Consider the following 19,124-nt stretch of genomic DNA (forward strand, 5'->3'; position numbering starts at 1 on the left):
TCCCTGTTCCCATTTCCCCCTTAGCAAAACATGATTCCAATTTCCCCACCCCCATTCCCTGTTCCCATTCCCCCCTTACTTCCTGATTGACTGCAGACTGTATAGTAAAACTTGAGTTCTGCTTAGCTATACCTTAACCAATTATTTTACTGAAATTTAACTAACCAATCCTAATGTACTGTAACATGATTATTTAATCAATTATATTCCACCACCTTAATTGGTTTACACCAAGCAAAATTAATTATACAGCACAGCAGACAGAAACAATTACAGAACCAGAGAGAGACCATGCAAATAAACATACAAAACAATATAGAAGTGAGTATTTTACAGCTAAATCTATACAGACATAAGGCACTCAGATACCACAGAATATGCGCCGAGGAGAAAGTACAGGATATACACCTTAGCACACTCAAAACTGCCTTCACCAAATAAGGACACTTCACCAAAGAAGTAGATTGCACTGGGCAATGGGCCACCCAATATCCCAAGAGAACCTACTTCAATACAGAAATAAAATGCAGTGATCTATAACCCACTAATTCTCCTTTTTGTCCTACAACTGCAGGGGTGTTAATGGGCCACTTCAATTTGAATGGTCCCTTATAATATGTGTTAATTACTTATGCTAACATATCCGTTCGACTATGTATTTAGCTGTGACACTCTGAGTACATTTTCCCAGACCTGAAGAAGAGTCCTGTGTAGTGCGAAAGCTTGTCTCTCTCACCAATGGAAATTGGTCCAGTAAAACATATTGCCTCTCACCTTGTCTCTCAGCATTATCTGAGAAAGAAACAGTGAATGGATAGGTTTCAGAGTAGCAGCCGTGTTAGAAGATAAAGATTCTCATAAAGAGAAGAGAAGTATTGATTAATAGAGCATTATACATTAACTGAGGGCTTGATCCTACAGTTTTCCATGGAGGGTAACTCCTGTTCAAGTCAATGGTAATTGTGCAAAGATAGATGGCTGCAACGTTGGATGCTCTTTCAATTTTGGACCAAATCAGTCAACTTTTAAGCGCTGTAGAATTCCTATGTATGTTTTCAGTGAAATGCTTCCATAGATCAAATGTATCCATTTATAATTTCAAACACTTCAGTATCGCTTACTGTTTTTATTGTGCCAACTCTGTATCATCTAAAAGAAAACAGATTACTAATTTGTCCCTTCCCCTGGCACTGTACCAAGATAGAAATTAATTCATACTCACTAAAACAAAAAGGTATTATTTTTCAATAGGCTTGTAGGGAAAGTAGAATACCGTCATTCAGGTAAAATTAAAATATTCTTAGTGCAGTTTTACAAAAAAGATATATTCCTATATAATCCTTGAAACTAAGTGTGTGTACAAAACAAAGGCAACAGGTTACTTAAGGGGAATCAAACTAAGTAGCTACATATACATTTAAATGCATATTGGTTGTGAAATTCTTAACACATTTTCCAGGAGTGACATACATAATTTTGAGGCATGGCAGATGGAGGGCTGTTTGAATTTGAGTGCTTTCATCATCTTCACTTGATTCTTCCCACTTACTTATAGTGCTTTTCATCTTGAACTGTTTAATTCTCATTTTCTCCATTTTACAAGTGATGCAAGAATCAGATAGCGCTAGAAATCAAGAGTTCCTGTCTCTAGTCCTGTGTTCAGAAAACTAGACTAAGTCTCTTTCTAAACATGTCTACATGCCCTAATCCAGTTATATATTGTCATAAATAAAGCACATGGCTAGACCTGAAATGCATGTTGTACAAGGGCATACTTTTTTACAGTTACATTTGTACACTTTTAGACATACATGGGTAATTGACTTTCTTTTAATTAAGTGTTTCTCGAGAAACCCTGAGGAGCAGGAAGCGTTCAGATTATAATCTCAACAAGGTGAATGCACCCATCCTAACAAACACTACACTGAATGTAATAAGACTCGTTGGTAAGTAGAATGGTTTCATGGTTGTTCTATATATACCTGAATATTATTGAAAATACGTGGGATGGATTTCAAAACATTTTAAAAATCCTTATAGTAGAAACCCTTACTCATTTTACCTTCCTTAATTATTCTGAAAATGTTAATTCGTGAACTGACTTTTGGTCATAAAACAAATATGAATCTTGTGGGATAGTATATTAATTTTGAATAAGATTAATCACACTCCTTTGCATATGTTTGTATTGCCTATGTAATGGATTAATTATACAAAGTGTTGAGTGCATAAGGTCAATAAATATAAAAAGGGCACAGTAGAAATCTGTGTTTTTTACAGAGGTATTCTGTTGGATTAATTTTTTTATTTAAAAGCAACCTGGTTGCAAAAGCAGAGCTTGATTCATTTTTTTTCTCTCTCTAATGCACACACATGATCTATATTTACCTCATGATCTACCACTAAGAGTGATGTGAACTGTTGCTTGAAAGGCTAATTATGACCATATAGGATCATAGAATGTCGGGCTGGAGGAGACCTTGAAGTCAAGTCCAGCCCCCTGCACTGTGGCAGGACCAGGTAAACCTAGACCACCCATGACAGGTGTTTGTCCAACCTGCTTTTTAAAACTTCTAGTGATAGAGATCCCACAACTTCCATTGGAAGTGTATTCTAGAGCTTAACTACCAGGTTAGAAAGTTTTTCCTAATATGTAACTTAAATCACCTTACTGCAGATTAAGCCCATTGCTACTTGTCCTAACTTCTGTGGACATGGAGAACAATTGATCAATCTTCTCTTTATAACAGCCCTTAGCATATTTTGAAGACTGTTACCAGGTCTCCCTTCAGTTTTCTTTTCTCAAGACTAAATATGCCCAGTTTTTTAACCTTTCTTCATAGGTCAGATTTTCTAAACCCTTTATCATTTTTGTTGGTCTCCTCTGGACACTCTCCAATTTGTCCATGTCTTTCTTAAAGTGTGTCACCCAGAACTGGACACAGTTCCCCACCTGGGGCCTCACCAGTGCCAGGTAGAGTGGGACAATTACATATGACCCTCCTGTTAATACACCCCACTAGTTCAGTCTTTATTGCAACTGATCTCATTGTTGATCCATGTTCAATTTGTGATCTACTATAACCCCCAGATCCTCTTCAGTGGTACTATCACTTAGCCAGTTTTTCCCCATTTTGTAGCTGTGCATTTGATTTTTTTCCTTAAGTGTAGGATGTTGCACTTGTCTTTATTTTATTTCATCTTGTTGAATTCAGACCAATTCTCCAATTTGTCAAGGTCATTTTGAATTCTAATCCGGTCTTCAAAAGTAGGGCCATCCTTACCCATATGCAAAGTACGTAGCTGCGTAGGGCACCAGGAAATTTCCTGGTGCCCTGCACAGCTGCATGCTGCTCCAGCCCCTGCTCCACCTCTTTCACATGGCCCCCGCCCCCACTCCACTGAGGACTGCAGCAGGGCTGGGCCTGCATTCACCGGCGACGGGAAGTGCAGCGCCCTGGCACCAGCCGCGCCCCCAGTAAATGCTGGTGGGTGGTTCCCCCCGTCCCCCAAGCCAGTCCCGCCCCACCCCACGGAGGCCTGGGGCCAGCCCTGCCCCCTCCCCCCCCATGGAGGCCTTCCTCCTCCCCCACCCTACGGGGGGAGGGGGGACTGCATAGGGCCCCAGAATAGCTAGGGACAGCCCTGCTCAAAAGTGTCAGCAACCCTCCCAGCTTGGTGTCATCTGCAAATTTTATAAGCATACTCTCCACTCCATTATGTAAGTCATTAATGTAAATATTGTGTAGTACTGGACTGAGGACAAATCCTGTGGGACCCTGCTTGATAAATCTCCCCAGTTTAAAAGGGAATCCTTGATAACTACTCTTTGAGCAAGGTCTTTCAACCATTGTGCACTTACCTTTTGTAGTAATTCCATCTAGAGCACATTTTCTGAGAATGGCATGTGGGACTTCATCAAAAGCCTTTACTAAAATCAAGATATATCGCATCTACTGCTTCCCCACCATCTACTAGGCCAGTAACCATGCTGGTTATGCCTTATGACCCTATAATCCTCTAGGTGCTTACAAATTGATTGTTTAATAATTTGTTCCAGTATCTTTTTAGATATTGATGTTAGGGCTGACTAGCCTCTGATTCTTTGGGTCCTCTTTGTTCACCTTTTTAAAGATAGGTACTATGTTTGCCCTTTTCCTTTGTACTGAGATCTCATCCATACTCCAGGAATTCGCAAAGAAAATTGCTAATGGTTCTGAGACTGCTTCAGCTAGTTCCTTAAGTACTCTAGGATGAATGTAATTAATTCTGCTGCTGACCTGATTACATCTAACTTATGAAAATATTCTTGTACCTTTTCTTTCTCTACTTTGGCTTGCATTCCTTCCCCCTTGTTGTTAATTTTAATTGTGGTGAGTATCTGGTCACCATTAACCTTATTAGTGAAGACTGAAGCAAAATAGGCATTAAACACCTCAGCTTCCTTGATGTCATCATTTATTAGCTCCTCTTTCCCGATAAGCAGAGGTCCTATGCTTTCCTTTCTTTCTCTTGCTCCTAATCTATTAAAAAACCCTCCTTTTTATTGTCTTTAATGTTCCTTGCTAGGTTTAGCCTTTCTGATTTTGTTCCTACATGCTTACGTTGTTCTTTTGTACTGCTTAGCAATTTGTCCATGTTTCTGTTTTATAGGATTCCTTTTTGATTTTCGGGTCATTAAAGAGCGCCTGATAGAACCATATTGGTTGAGCCCTACCAAATTCACAGTCCATTTTGACCAATTTCATGGCCAGAGGGTTTTTAAATTGGTCAATTTCATGTTTTTAGATGTTTACATGTGAAATTTCACAGTGTTGGATGTTGTAACCGTGGGGGTCCCAACCCAAAAGGTACCTGCAGGCGGGTCTGATCTCCTTCTCCCTCCAAGCTGCCCTGCAAGGGAAGGATGGAATGAGTCCTGTCCCTCCCCAGCCCTGCAGGGACTCGCAGCTAGGAGCCCCCAGATTGGGGCACTCCCAGCAGCAGAGGGAGGCAGATCCTCCTCCACAAGCCTCCTCCAGCTGCAAGAACTTCTAGGGCTGCCCAGCCCCAGAGCTTCCTGCAGCAGGGGGAGGCAGTCTGAGGTGGGTCTGATCTCCCTCTCCAGTCCAGCATGTATTCGCAGCTACGAGCACTCTCTCCCTCTCCACCCCCCGCCTCAGCTGGGGCACTCCCAACAGGGGGAGATCAGATTTCATGGGGAAGGGCTAATTTCATGGTCCATGACACGTTTTTGCCAGACGTAAAATTGATAGAGCCCCACATATTGGCCTCACTATTCTTCCTGTCTTTCCTTAGTATTAAGATAGTTTGCAGTTGTGCCTTTAATATTGTCTCCTTGAGAAACTGCCCGCTGTCCTGAACTCTTTTCCTTTAGATTTTTCTTCCCATGGGTCCTTACTTATCAGTTCTCTGTATTTGTTAGTCTGCACTTTTGAAGTCCGTTGTCCTTATTTTGCTGCTCTCACTCCTTCCTTCGAATCATGAAATCTCTCATTTCATGATCTTTCACCCAAATTGCTTTCCACCTTCAAAGTCACTACCAATTCCTCCTGGTTTGTTACAATCAAGTCTAAAATGGTTGTCCCTGTGGTTACTTCCTTCCCTTTCTGGAACAAAAACTTTGTCCCCAGTACATTCCATGAACTTATTGAAAATTTTGTTTTGCCATATTATTTTTCCAACATATGTCTGGGTTGAAGTCCCCCATACTCCCAGGTCTTCTGTTTTGTATATTTTCATTGTTTGTTCTAGAAATGCCTCATCCACCTCCTTTTCCGGATTTGGTGCTCTGTATTAGATCCCTACCAAGATGTCAGCCCTGGTTTTTTTACCCCTTTTATCTTTATGCAGAGAAACTCAGCTGGTCTGCCTCTTACCTCCTTCTGGACCTCCAAACAAGTGTTTATGTTCTTGATGTATAATGCAACACCACCTCCGTTTTTTACTCTGCCTGTCCTTCCCGAACAAACTATACCCCGCTCTACCAGTATTCCAGTCATGAGACTTATCCCACCAAGGTCATAGAACTTTTATTAATAGAAAAGTGTATTATTTTTTTCTCTGTGTATACACAAAACCAGCCAATTATTATTCAAACTATTTCATCTTGGGCAAATCCTAGACAATCTTAGCCTTGAAGGTATAAGAACAGCTGAAAATATAGATATAAATTGAAATATGTATTCAGCCTTAATTTTACGGTATTATTTCCCCCATAACAATAGTAAATGTACCATAGTATTCCTTTTAAAAGTAATGAAGTATTAATATAATAATACTAAAGTGATTTGCTACCTAACCTTAACTGTGAAGTATGGGGAAATTTGGGTGTATGTGCATATTATGTGGAATAGCAAAATGTGTACTACTGATGTATTACTTTAAGACTGTTTTATTAAGATGTTTTTGGTACTTCGTTACAAATATTTTTTTGGGGGAAAGCTTTCCATAATATGGAAAATTGCTTTTGCTATGGTAGAGGAATGCAGTTGAATTATTTTGTGTAGAAATTCATTTTTAATATGAATGCTTGCCAGTTTTCTCTCTCAGGATTTTTACCTTATAGACTTGGAAAATATGCTTGGCAGTTTGATTTATGTTATGGATTGTTATGACTCATCTTCTAGGGAACTGATGTACAAACTAAGCACCTGTGAGTACATATTGATCCAGTGGATGGGCCTCTGGACAATTAACATTATCTGTGAACAAATTGCTAGTCACTTCAGGTGTCTGTTTTACTTTAAGAAAATTCAGAGGTAGGCCAACAAATCTGGCCTTAATTTACTGCACTTTAAGCCCCTCTCTCTTTTTTTCTTGTGCCAAGTGTGAGTGTTTGGAGGTGTTGCCTGGATTTGTTCTTGTGGATTCCAGCCAAAGTCTTAGTTACATCAACTTTATTTTCATTGTTCTTTGTTTTTTCCCCTTCTGGAATTATATTTAATTTGAATGGTTAAAACCATTAAGCAATGTTTTATACCAGTTCTGTAGCAGCTACTAATGGCTGAACCTATTTGACTGTATTAGTTGTTCCTTATATTTGTGACTGTTTACTAAGATAGGAGAAGATCACTTGGCCAACAGCCTTGACCCTTAATTTTTCTTCACATTTTTGTTTTCTGGGACCATCGCTCCAAAGATAAGGTGACCAGATGTCCCGTTTTTAAAGGGACAGTCCCATATTTAAGTCCTCCTGCAGGTATCCTGACTTTTTCTTAAAAACGGGCAAATTGTCCCATATTTGTCTCTCCTCCCCCTCCCCCCCCCCCCCCCGACCACACATCAGTACTGGCGGATCTTGGTGCTGGCCAGATTCCTGCTTGCCAGCCGCCCGTCCACCAGCAGTGAGTGGGAGGCATCCGGTGGTCGGCAATGGAGGCTGGGGTGCAAGGCTGGTGGTGGGGCGAAGATGCAGTATGCAGGGCCGGCTGCTCACCCTGCTGGTCTGTCAGCACAGCCCTGCTGCGTGCCAGCTCTCAGCCAGCAGGGCCGTTGCTGCCCCCTCCCCCCCCAATCCTGTTTCCAGCTGGCACTGGCTGTGAGCTGCAGTGGTTGGTGAGTGCGGGTAGGTGCCAGGCAGCAGCCGATTACGTGTCGCCTCTGCTGCACACCCATCAGCTTCCCCTCTCGCTGTCCTCTCCCTGCTTTGCCCCTTTGCCTCACCTCCAGCCCCACTGCTCCTCCATATCCCTCCCGGTGGGGCATGTCCCGCTCCCAGTGCTGTGTGGAGAACCAGCCCCTGGTCAGAGCGCTCAGCTCACCAATAGCCTGGCATGCAGGCTCCTTCCTTCCCACACTGCCTCTGGCTGGGCCAGCGGCCTGGGAAAGCCCAAGACCCTCTGGCCGAGGTTGCTGGCCAGGGGGAGCCCGAGCCCTGCATGTGCCAAAACCCCGCACAGCACTGGCATGGGGAAGCCTCTCCGCCGCTCAGCTAAGCTCCCAAGTAGTGGGGGAGAAAACTTTCCAGCCTGTTCTCGCCCAGTAGCGTAGCTAGCGAGGCGCAGGGGAAGCAGCCGCTTCCCCCGCCTTTCCAAAAGTGGCTGGAGGTGTGAGGGGGGGTGCAGGCTGCAGCATGGCCAGCAGCCAGGAGAGGGGGAGGGGGCGGGCGCAGCTGGAGGAGCGGGGGGTGTATGCGGCTGGAGGGGCGCAGCATGGCGGCCGGCAGCCACGGCCGGAGGACTGAGGGGGTGGCACAGCAGGGCCGGAGGAGCCATTGGGGGTGGGGCGGTGCAGCCGGAGGAGGAGCCAAGGGGGTGTGGCCAGAGGAGGAGCCAAGGGGGGGCGCCTTTATGTTTGTTCTCCCTCCTCTTAGAAGCTGGCTACGCCACTGTTCGCACCCCAAACCTGCAGGCTCCACTGCAGCCCCCAGGGCAGGGGCTTAGCACCTTCTCCACCCTCCCCCCAGCCCTGGGTCCTGCCCCCAGGGAGCACGGGGCTGCTCCGTCCTCTAGGCACCCTCCTCTGCTGAGCCACCTCTCTGGCTGGGTTGGTTGAAGCCCCAGCAGTCAGGTTCCCTGGGCCCTGGTGCACAATGCATCCTTAGGGCTTAACCCCTTCCTGCCTGTGCTGTAGCCAGGGGGCAGGAGGTGGCTGGGTTATGTCTATGGCCAGCAGTAACCTGGAGGTGTTAGCTGCCTTTTGACACTGAGCGGGCAGGAAGGGAGAAGCTGCTTCCGGCCGGGGGGGCTGGGAGGAGGAAGGAAGAGATGAGCTCTGCAAAGACATAGACCAGGTCATCCCTTCCCTCCCTCCTTCCCTCCTCCTCCCCTGCAGCTGGAAGCAGCTCCCATCCCTTCCCTCCTGCACAATGCCAAAAGGCTGCTGCTGGCCACATTCTGGTGTGAACGCTGGCAGAAATCAGGGGTGGTGGTGGTGACCCTGTATTCTCCCCCCCCACACACACCCATGTGTTGCCTCAGGAAGACACAGTGCCAGGTACCAAGAGAGGTGGGTCTGTCCTCAAGGGACCCAGCCAGGCATGGAGGGTGGAAAGCGCTGGGAAGAGTGAGTCGATCACCCCCTCCTGTGTGAGAGGTGTACCGGTAGTGTGTATGCGCACGCACGCACACCACCTCTCCCCGTGTGTGTGTGTGTGGTAGGGGTGTGTGTGTTACCCCTCCCAGTGTGAACCCTAGAGCCTTACAGATAAGAAGGTAAATAAAAAGAATCCAACTACGCAGCATTTCTTTTTAACAGGGGCTCAGTCAACTTGATGTGAATGTTTGTACGTTTGATTGCCGTTGAACTCACTTGAATAAAAGTAATTTTACCAGGTGTCCCATATTCAGCATAGGGAAATATGGTCACCTTATCCAAAGATGTAAAAATAGAGTATTGCCAGCTTGGCAGTTCTGTGGCAGTGTACAGCACTATTGTGCAAGAGATCCAGATTTAATTCCAGAGAACTGAACTCTTGATTCCTAGCCAAGAATCTGGGGAAGAAAATGGTCTCATCTTTTAACAGCAGCCTCTCCAGGTAATTAGGGATGTGGTTTTGTTTTGTTCCAAAGGGAGTCTTAATCAGAATATGATTGGAAGGATAGTGGCCACAATGTGAAGCCTGAAAAAGTGAAGTAGATGTAACAAAGCAATGTTTTGGTGACATCCTGTGGGCTCTGGATGCATGGGACCAGCATTTGGTTTAATGAGGAGTTTTGCAGAATTCACAAACCTGAATGGTTCATATTAATAAGGATTTCATAAACCAAGTGATTTCATTTAATTAGGCTATGAAGAGAATCAAATTCATGCAGAACTTTTCTTCCAAAAGAATAGCAAATATATGGCCATTTAAAACCACTGAAACAAACAGTGTCTTTTCTAGCAAACACCAGAGGTAAGAGGAATCCAGGGATAAACATGAGCTAGGAATCAGGAGGTGAATTTCCCAAATGGACTGAGATAGTTGGGCAGCCAACTTTTTGGGGGAGCCTTACAGAGCTAGAAATACTTGTTGGATGTGAGTGAAGGTTGGTAACTCATTTCATTTCATGTTTATCTTTTTATGTACAATATATTGTGGTGGAGGCTGAATGAATAAAGCATAAACAAGGTATATTGTGCACAGAAACAGTCTGAATTAAAGTAGGTTCTGGTATAACAATCCATTTTCAAACCAGTTCTTCAAATCACAGTTTTCCCTCAGATTAGTCAATTTGCTTTTCATAGAGAAATTAAAAAGCAATCGCAAAACGTGACATTCACAGATTAATTTAATCTTTGATGCACTCATGAACAGTATATGGTTTTCATTATTCAAAAGAATGTGAATCCTGGAAAATACAGTAATCTCAAATATGTGCATGCGCACGTGTGCACGCGCACACACACACACACACACACACTCTCTCTCTCTCTCTCTCTCCTCCCCATGAATACAGCTAAGATTAGCATTTGGAATGTTGACATACATTAGAAATACTGGAAATTCCTTACTACCTATAGCCAATAATTGGTTCTTTTCTGAAGATATATTGTGACCTTGACTGTGTGTCTCAAAGAGAGTAACTTAGAGACTAATATATAGTATTAGTTGTAGGAATCGTTATTTTTGTTGATTCCATGATTATTACTATCAAGTTTGAACTTTGGAAAAATCAACACAAAACTGTTTTTTCCTCTGGGTTTCCTTGTGCCTCCTGTCTTTCAAACTGAAAGCTTTTTTGGGAAGGAATGCCTTTATTTTATCTCATTTAGAAAACAGCCCTAACTAAGGAATCATTACCAGGTGTCCATATAATAGAGTAGTGACAAGTAACAGCATTGTCAGAAGTAACAGGAATGGCTCCACATCATCTGTTGGAAGGATGGTGTGGATCTCAGCAGCAGAAAATTTGTAGTTGGAGGAATTAGATGATTGTATAGTTAAGAGTTTTTTCTGTGTTCCCCCCTCTCCTTCATATTGTCATGTTGGTGTCTAGTGTTTGTCAAAAAGTCTGAGAGGAAGTGAGATGTTTGGAATTCTTGGATACTAAGGAAATGGTTTGCTGATAACCATAGCTATATAAAAACTCAAATACATTAGATGTTGAAAAAGTATTTACCCTTTTATTTTTTGGTGATTTGAACATTTTGATATAAATTGGTACAATAAACACTATCTTGTGTAGATTATAGTTGAGGGAAGCAAAGCAAATTTTGTACTAGCTGTACTAACAAATCATCAAATGCTAGGGTTCAACAATCCAAATTAGATAGGGTATCTATCTGAGGGTTTCTAATTATGCCCATTGCTGTGGAATCGAAGTGTGGTCTTTCACCTCCAAATATTTCAGAAATACCGGGAAATTATACTACTTGTACTGTTAATAAACGTCCCAGTAAACCTTTTTTTAACACCAGATATCTGAACTTCTCTTTAGTGCTTGTAGGTAACAGTATTTTTATAGAAAAGATTTACAAACTTGGCATTATTTTAGGGAAAGGAACAAGAAGGAAATGTTCTTGGAACATTTTGTAGTGTCAAGATGCTGAGTGGTGATGTGATAAAGAAATGTTCTTGGCATCTAAAGATTTTAGAGGGACAAGACTTATGGGGAAAGTGCAATGTATAGTCCATAGTCTCCTAGTTACGGTCCTATACTTTCGCTGCCTTGTATATTTGTGCCAAGTATAGTGAAATTTTGACAATCAAAGCTTTCCAGAAAAGATGCATCTTTATATCACATGCAGGCTACGTATTGGTTTTGAAATGTGTTTTAGCACAAAGAATGAGTGGAGAAATTCAGCCTTTAGAAATAGAGTATTCAGACTTCACTTCAAATGACCTATGAGGATGATCCATTGCTTTGATTAGGTGTCATCCCTTTGCATTTGGGCATAAGAAATATAAAACACACATGGAAACTTTTATTTAACTTTCCAGATCATACAATGTTATAATGTTTTGTAGTTTGCTGATTCCATTGATACAGATATAATTAAACTACTTGTCATTCTAGGCCAAAAAAGTCAGTATTAAATGAAAGTAATCAAATATTAAATAACTGAGTTCTAAATAATAAGTATTAGGACATGTTCAAAGTTTTCAAAGAAAGTGTATTCATGCTGGGCAAAAGCTCATAAATATCTGATTCACAAATGTTCATCAGTTTCTTTATATTTATATACTAGTTTATTCTGATTACTACATTGCTCCAATTTCTTGCCAGTAGACTAATAAACTAGAGTAACACAGTAGTGAATAGGCCCAAGCAGTATAATAGTCAGCAATGGAAACTGAGCTATTTAGAAATCTGGAAAGCAAGAATATGAAATTAAAAGATATAATACAGTGATATTTCTCTAATATACCTATCAGGTATGTTTGGCTCTCACTGAATTGGACTAATAATTATGTTGTCAGAAAAAATAAGCTACTTTTGTTGCTCTACTGGTTCATTTTTCTCTCCACGAAGCAATCTTCTCTTTATCACAAAATACCAAAATACTTTGCTTGATGTTTTTTCTGCATTACATTGTTAACTTTCTTGGTATATCTACCCTGCACACTTCTTCCAGTGGTGTGCAGAGTACATACTTGGCTAGCCCCACAGGTTGGGTATAAATAGCAGTGTAGACGCTGAGACATTGCTTAGGTGAGTAAAGACTTGCCTGATAACTGTGGGTATGCACCCAGGTATAAACCTTACATGGCTCTCCCATCACAGTGTAGTGTCCTGCCTCCCCCCGCCTTTCGCTGACACATGTGGCTTCCACGCAGCTTGCTTTTCACTGTGGCTTGTAGCTAGACATACCATATCCACCACAGATACTTGTGTGCAGTGTAGACGTAACCTGTGTAATGCTGCTAACTTTAAGAAAGAAAATTATATCAACAACCCTGTAATGTAAACATTTTTAGCCTAAGTATTTTCTAACAGGCCACTATTTCAACAGATGTATATATCTTGCTGTTTTGATATATTATACTGAAATTTGACTTTCTTTGTCATTTAGTATAGAGAAGCTTTTCTGTTACAGTAATCAGAGTGTGCTTTCTGGACTCATCCTTGATACTAGACACACTCTAATGGGAACATCAGCAAAAACTCTCCTTCACCTTCAGCTAACCAGCATCCTATCTCCCCTGCTATCAGACATGAACATGGCCACAGTGATCCATACATCTGTGAGCATCATAGTCTTTTGTTGTGAGCATGCAGTATTTAGGAGTGAATCCACAAATAATAAGAGATCTCCCGCTGGTGAAAAGGCTGTCTTCTAACAAATGCATGTCAACAGGAGCTCATTGCTCCATACATGGTTCAATGCACTGGCTTCCCACTGAACATCAAATCAAGTTTTAAGTCCTCAGGCACTATTGAGTTCTTTTCAGGGCACAAGGAAAAAGACCTATGATTTTGTCCTTCAGAGTAAGGGAGAAAAAAATAAAAATAGGAAGTTAGTAAGCTCTCTCCTGAGGAGAGGAATTGCATAGTTCTTCAACTTTCTCTAAAAGAGAACACTGATTTACATAATTTTGTAAAGATATCATCACAAAGAGTGTGATGTGGATAGAACCTTGGAACGCAGTCTAGGAAGGCCTTATAGTAGTTTCCCATAATGCCTGTGCCAGTGGTACCCTCCCTCGGCGGGAGATTTTAGAGTCTCTTTGCACCACTCTGTTACATAATGTCTACAAGAACAGTGGCTAATATGCTGCATACTACTATGTTAATTTTTGGCATGTAACCCATGTTACCATAGTTTTATAATTTGAAAAGTCTCCTTCCAGTAAAAATGTTCTATTTTTAGTGGTATATTAAGCATCATTGCCAACACTGAAACATTTTCTAGCAATAATTCTCAAAATAAAGCTGAGATTCTGGAGTTAGCTTAGAGGGCTGTAGGTATTCTGGTGACTTGTAGAATATTTTAATATAAATATCCTGATGCAGGGCTCTGGGTCCGGGATTTGGTTAAACATCCAGAAGTAAGGGGGGGAGTGATCATTTGAATCCATGAAAATACTTCTACAAGGCCCCAGAGCCCTTCATCCTCCCCTAACACCTGCTTACTTTAGTTCTTACAAGCTTTCCCTACCTGCAATAGTTACCTTGTTGGGGAAGAAACTTAGTGGCTTGCTACCAACTGTGGTGTGGCTAGTGGGAGCACGGCAGGCCTGGTGTCTTCAAGGGACATCATTTTATGGTCTATCATCAGACATTTAACACTGTTGTCTCCATTTTCTCTCCCCCATTTCTCTACTCCCCTTCCCTCCAAATTAAGAGTTTCAGTTCTCTTCCTCATCCCTAGACTCTCTGCCCCCTGTATATAATGGTATCCTTCCCCCAGGTCCTGGGGGGCAGGGATAGGCTATCTGTTGATGTAGCACATGTTCTGGGGTTGAGCTCAGATTGCTCTGCTGCCATGTCTTGTGGTGTGGACTGATGTGAGAGATAGAGAAGGGCAGAATGAGTGTTGATTTTTGTTTTATGTGTTCTATGCATTGGTCGATATGATTTCTGTAGCATTTTTAAAAAATGTATATCCTATACCTGGAGACTGTGACTTGGAGTGATTTTCAGAAATTAAAAAATAAGTTTGCCTGATATTGTTTGGTCACATGTATATAATGTAAACTGCTAGCATACTATGCAAAAAACCTGAAACTCCTAGACATCTAGTTTTCAGAAAATTCTGTGGCACTTAGTTTATATCAGTTGCCATATCTAGCCTCTTTTTAAACTTCCTTGTCCCTGAAATCTCACTAGATTGATGTGTCTAAAACTCAAGGTTAAATAATATGTAGATTTGCAAAAGCTAATTTTGAATTAACCAAGCATTCTAGTGTCTGCATACCACTTCTGCTAGGAAAACTGAACTTTTGTATTTTATCTTCAAGGGAAATACATGCAGATGATGAACATTCTGAAACCAATTGCATTTGATGTGATTCACTTCATGTCTCAGCTGTTTGATTACTATCTGTATGCAGTGTATACGTTTTTTGGCCGAAATGACACGGTAGGTAGAAATTATTATTCCTTTCAGAGCACGTTCGTGTGTGTGGTAAAAGACTTCTACATCAAGAAGACAACTCTGTGTATGATCTCACAGAGGGGCAGCAGCAATAGACTGGGGTTGGATGCATGAATGAGAACAGGCCAGTAAGAACAACTAGAAAGAGAAATGGCCTTAAAAGTATTATCATCACAAGGAGTGTTGATCATTTTATATTTCTCTGTCTGGAGGAGGAGAGGGAGGATGCTGGGTGCACAAGAAAGGTGAGACTGTTACAGATAGAGAAGTTTGCACAGAAAAAGACACGCGGTCATGAATGGCAAAAGGAAACAACGTAAACATTAAAGATTAAAGGGGAGTGGGAACAACATGGTATGCATGGGCAGATCTTGTGCTCCTCTATCTAACGTAGTCTAATAATGAAATCCATTTCTGTTCACATTTGATATATAATTGAAGTGCCTTTTAGTTTAAGAAGCTAATACACATCCACAGTGTCTGTAAATAACTACATCAACTCTTGACAGATTGTCATAGAACAGTATATATGAAACCTGTATTTTTAAAAAAATGAAAACAATAATTCCATGAACAATAACGGCTCAAAATCGTTATATGCTGGCAAATAGTTGTAGTCACAAATTCTCAACAGCTTGTTCTAAATAGTTTTGAGCTGTTCTCTTTGGTAGGAGAAGTATATTTGGGATTTGTTTGTGTATGGAGGATGGATGGTAAATATTTTTTAAAATTAATTGATTTTCTTTGGCTTAATCAACTGTTTTGATATTCTTTTATTGTGTTACATGTACTTTTTGCACCTCCTGTTTTGTGTTTTAAAGCCTGTACAGAGTTCTTCACTTCCCACATCTAGCAGGGAACAGTACAGTGCTAGGCAGGTAAACATTATAGCAGATGGGTAAAATTGTGGTGTTACTGTAATGTGCCTAATTGTTGTTTGATAAACTATTTTTCCTATAAATTTAAAAAACCCTCTTGTAATGCTGCCATAATGTCCTAACCCTCATGTAGGTTTTTTTTTTTTTTTTTTTTTTTTTACAATTCTTTACGGAGTAGAGATGGGTAGTGGTATGTGATTTAGACTGGTGACAGTCATTCTTGTTAAAATACATGCCAGTGTGGTTTTTATTAGAAGTAAGCTGATAATATGACCTCTTCGAGTGGCCTAAATTCATTGTGAATCTTGTCTCTACACTTCATGTTTCAGTTAGAGCAAATATATGAATGACTAGGAAAGCAAAATGCACATGCAATAAATTAGTCAGAGAAACTGGTGTTTAAACTCTCACAACAGTGAACTGACTCTAGATACATTATCTCCAGTTATTTGTGATTTTCATAACTCAGAGTTTTTCTATTATTAATTATATATATTATGGGGAAGGTCATCTCATGTGCTGAGCATCTTGCAGAATACCATTTCAAATACCATTTTCATACTTTTATCGCATGCACATTAAATCTTTTTCCTCACCTTTCTGTAAAATCATGGCAGAACCTGATGCACTAGAACCTCAGTAATGACTTGTGAATTAATGAATTTTACTAAGTAACGATTAAGTGAACACACACAGGCATACATCCCAAAATAAACTGTTAATGCATTTTGCTAGTTATAGATTAGTTTTAATTGATAGTAATGTAGATAGTATAACAGCAGTAAACTATAGCAGTAAATATAGTGTATATTTTGTAAAATTGGGTCTTACTCAAGCCTGTTGACTTCAGTGAGTGACTTCAGCATTTGTTCTAATGAAATCTTAGTCAGAACCTTAGTAAACATCTGCTGTTAAATTATTACTGAGGGTTGGGGAGAAACCAATCATTTTTGCGCAGACAAATAGGCTTAGGGAAATGCTGATTAGCAAAGTTTGGTTGTAATTCCCTTGTTACTCTGCTTTTTTCCATCGCTTGTCAATTACTAGGTCATAAGTAATTTGTGGAAATAATGTATCCACTGTCTGACATACATGGTTTGTAAAAATTCCCATGAAGCCGCAGGCCATGTGCAAAACAATTGAATACTGATATAATAGGCTCTACCTGATGAATTCACCATGGTCCTATCCTTGATGACTGCTCATCTCATGTTCCCTATAGAAGTACATATATACAGATCTCTGGATATTTTTTCCCTTTGATTCACAACTGGTCAGCCCTTGCATAGAAATCCAATACCATTTTGAAGGGGAAAAAAGGCAGAGACTTTAATACATCGTAACATTTTTGTTCATACAGATTTATTTAAAATTGCACTCACCTTTCTTTGTCTGAATTTGTTGATGTATTTACTATTTCAACTGATAAGTTGTCAGTCTTTTCAAAAACATCTAAAATCAATAAGTTCTTAATTTGTCAAGAAGCTTACAGTACAATTTGGAAGAAAAGGGATAAGCAAAATACTTAGTATGTACTAGGGAAATTCTGCTGCTGGACAAAGTTTTTAAAAGTGAACAAAGGAAAACCTGTTTGCCTCCTTTTCTTTGTGGTAGCATAATTTTTTTTAAAGAGAAAACAAACTGTTTTCTTTCTGCTTGCTTGTTTTTACCTTAGATATGTGAATAATATCAAGTCTTGACTGCTCTGTTCTTGTTTGGGGACCCTGGAACTAGAGCTTTCTCAGTCCTCTCTTAGAGGAGAGCTGTGGTGAATCTCTCAAAGAAGTCTTTTCTCCCAATCGGCAGTTAAGCAGATGTTTAACAAAAACACAGGAAGAATATTAGTCTTCGATTTATCTCATTTCTCTTGTTCTTCCATCCTCCGGCAACATCAAGAAAGCTAAGATTTGATATTTCTAAAGTAAAAATCAAGCAGAAAAACATTTTATTTATTTTTTAAATGGAGGCTGCCGCTATACACCATGAAGAAGCAGTAAAGGGTGTGAGAACACTCTCGCTATATAATTCTTCTTTAAAGTTCAGTGTAGGTGGTAAATAAGTAAAATTTGTGTAAAAATTATTTTGATTTGTGGAAACCACTTGAACATTGATTTCTCACCCAGATGCAGTCTGGGAAAAGTTTTATAGTACTAAATCCAACACAGTGGACAGCAGTGTCTAAACATTGTTCAGAAATTTTTTTTTCTGGTGTGAAACACATACCAGTACCATATCTTGGTACTTCTAGATCATGTGGACCCTGGATATAAATGTATGTTTTCTAGTTTTTCCATCTCCATTGTAGTTTCATCTGATTGAGCTGTTCTGTTTGGTAATATGTGTTTCTTCTGGAGCGAAAATTAGAAAATAAGTAGCTGTTAATCTAAACATGTTGGGCCAGATCCTCAGCTGGAGCAAATATTGTAGTTACATTGAAGTTAGTGAAGCTATACTGACTTAGACCAACAGAGGATCTGATCCATAGAACTTTGGGCCCTGTGCAGAGCATGAAGATGACACATTTCCTAGCTTGATCATAATAAATGTTCAGTAATAAAAATGACTTTCATAAAGATTGATGGAAAATAATTATACAACTCAAAGTTGATATTAAACAAATTATTATGGAAGATAATGTAGTTTGTGAAAAGTTAATAAACATGATCATTCTACATTGTGACGTATTAATTTCTCAGGCAGCATAGTATGATGTGCCATTGTATGAGGTCTCTCTCTCTTGCTGGTCTGTGGGAATAAAAAGTCATCGTTTCCTGTGCGTGCAGTCTCATTTTATAGCATAGAGACATGTTAAAACAATCCAAGAGAATATTCTGGCAAGTATTCCCCCTGACAAAGTAGATAATCATTTGTCAGTATGAATTGTATATGGTCATCTTTGTGAACTGAGCACAGTTCATTCTTTACATCAGTGTAATGTTGGGTGCAGTGATCTTTTGCACGTTTCTTCTTTTCATTTTGGTTTTGTTGCAGTTATATGCTGAAACTATACGCAAGTATATCGTATTGAACAAACTGTGAACTTTTTTTTGGTTATGTTAGTCACTAAACTAAAACACAAAATTTGTCCTTTCCTATGTTTTTTAGAATATTGTTGGTTTTTTTTTTTATTTTCAGTTTGAATCAACAGGACTGGGTCTTAGTAGTAACAGGCTGCGCACTACGCTAAACAGGATACAGGAGAGCCTGATTGATCTGGTAAGAAACTGGAATTTGTTAATGTTCGTTGAAATAAAGGAGGCATATTGTAAAAAGTATGGCAAT

The 19,124-nt window shown here is 40.3% G+C and overlaps 1 protein-coding gene across 6 annotated transcripts in view; it reads left to right on the plus strand.

The window, feature by feature from the left end:
- Positions 1–19,124, plus strand: part of VPS50 (VPS50 subunit of EARP/GARPII complex) — a 170,139-nt gene that overhangs the window by 109,040 nt on the left and 41,975 nt on the right. For 4 of the 6 annotated variants that reach the window (XM_034760445.1, XM_034760447.1, XM_034760449.1 and 1 more), the window contains 4 exons: positions 1,840–1,946; positions 14,828–14,949; positions 15,786–15,842; positions 18,978–19,058. In XM_034760445.1, the coding sequence (XP_034616336.1) occupies positions 1,840–1,946; positions 14,828–14,949; positions 15,786–15,842; positions 18,978–19,058 (367 nt within the window). The remainder of the gene's footprint in view (positions 1–1,839; positions 1,947–14,827; positions 14,950–15,785; positions 15,843–18,977; positions 19,059–19,124) is intronic. The other 2 variants (XM_034760446.1, XM_034760450.1) reach the window with 1 other exon arrangement.

Source organism: Trachemys scripta, chromosome 2 (genome assembly GCF_013100865.1).
Source record: "Trachemys scripta elegans isolate TJP31775 chromosome 2, CAS_Tse_1.0, whole genome shotgun sequence".
In the NCBI taxonomy this organism is placed as follows: Eukaryota; Metazoa; Chordata; order Testudines; family Emydidae; genus Trachemys; species Trachemys scripta.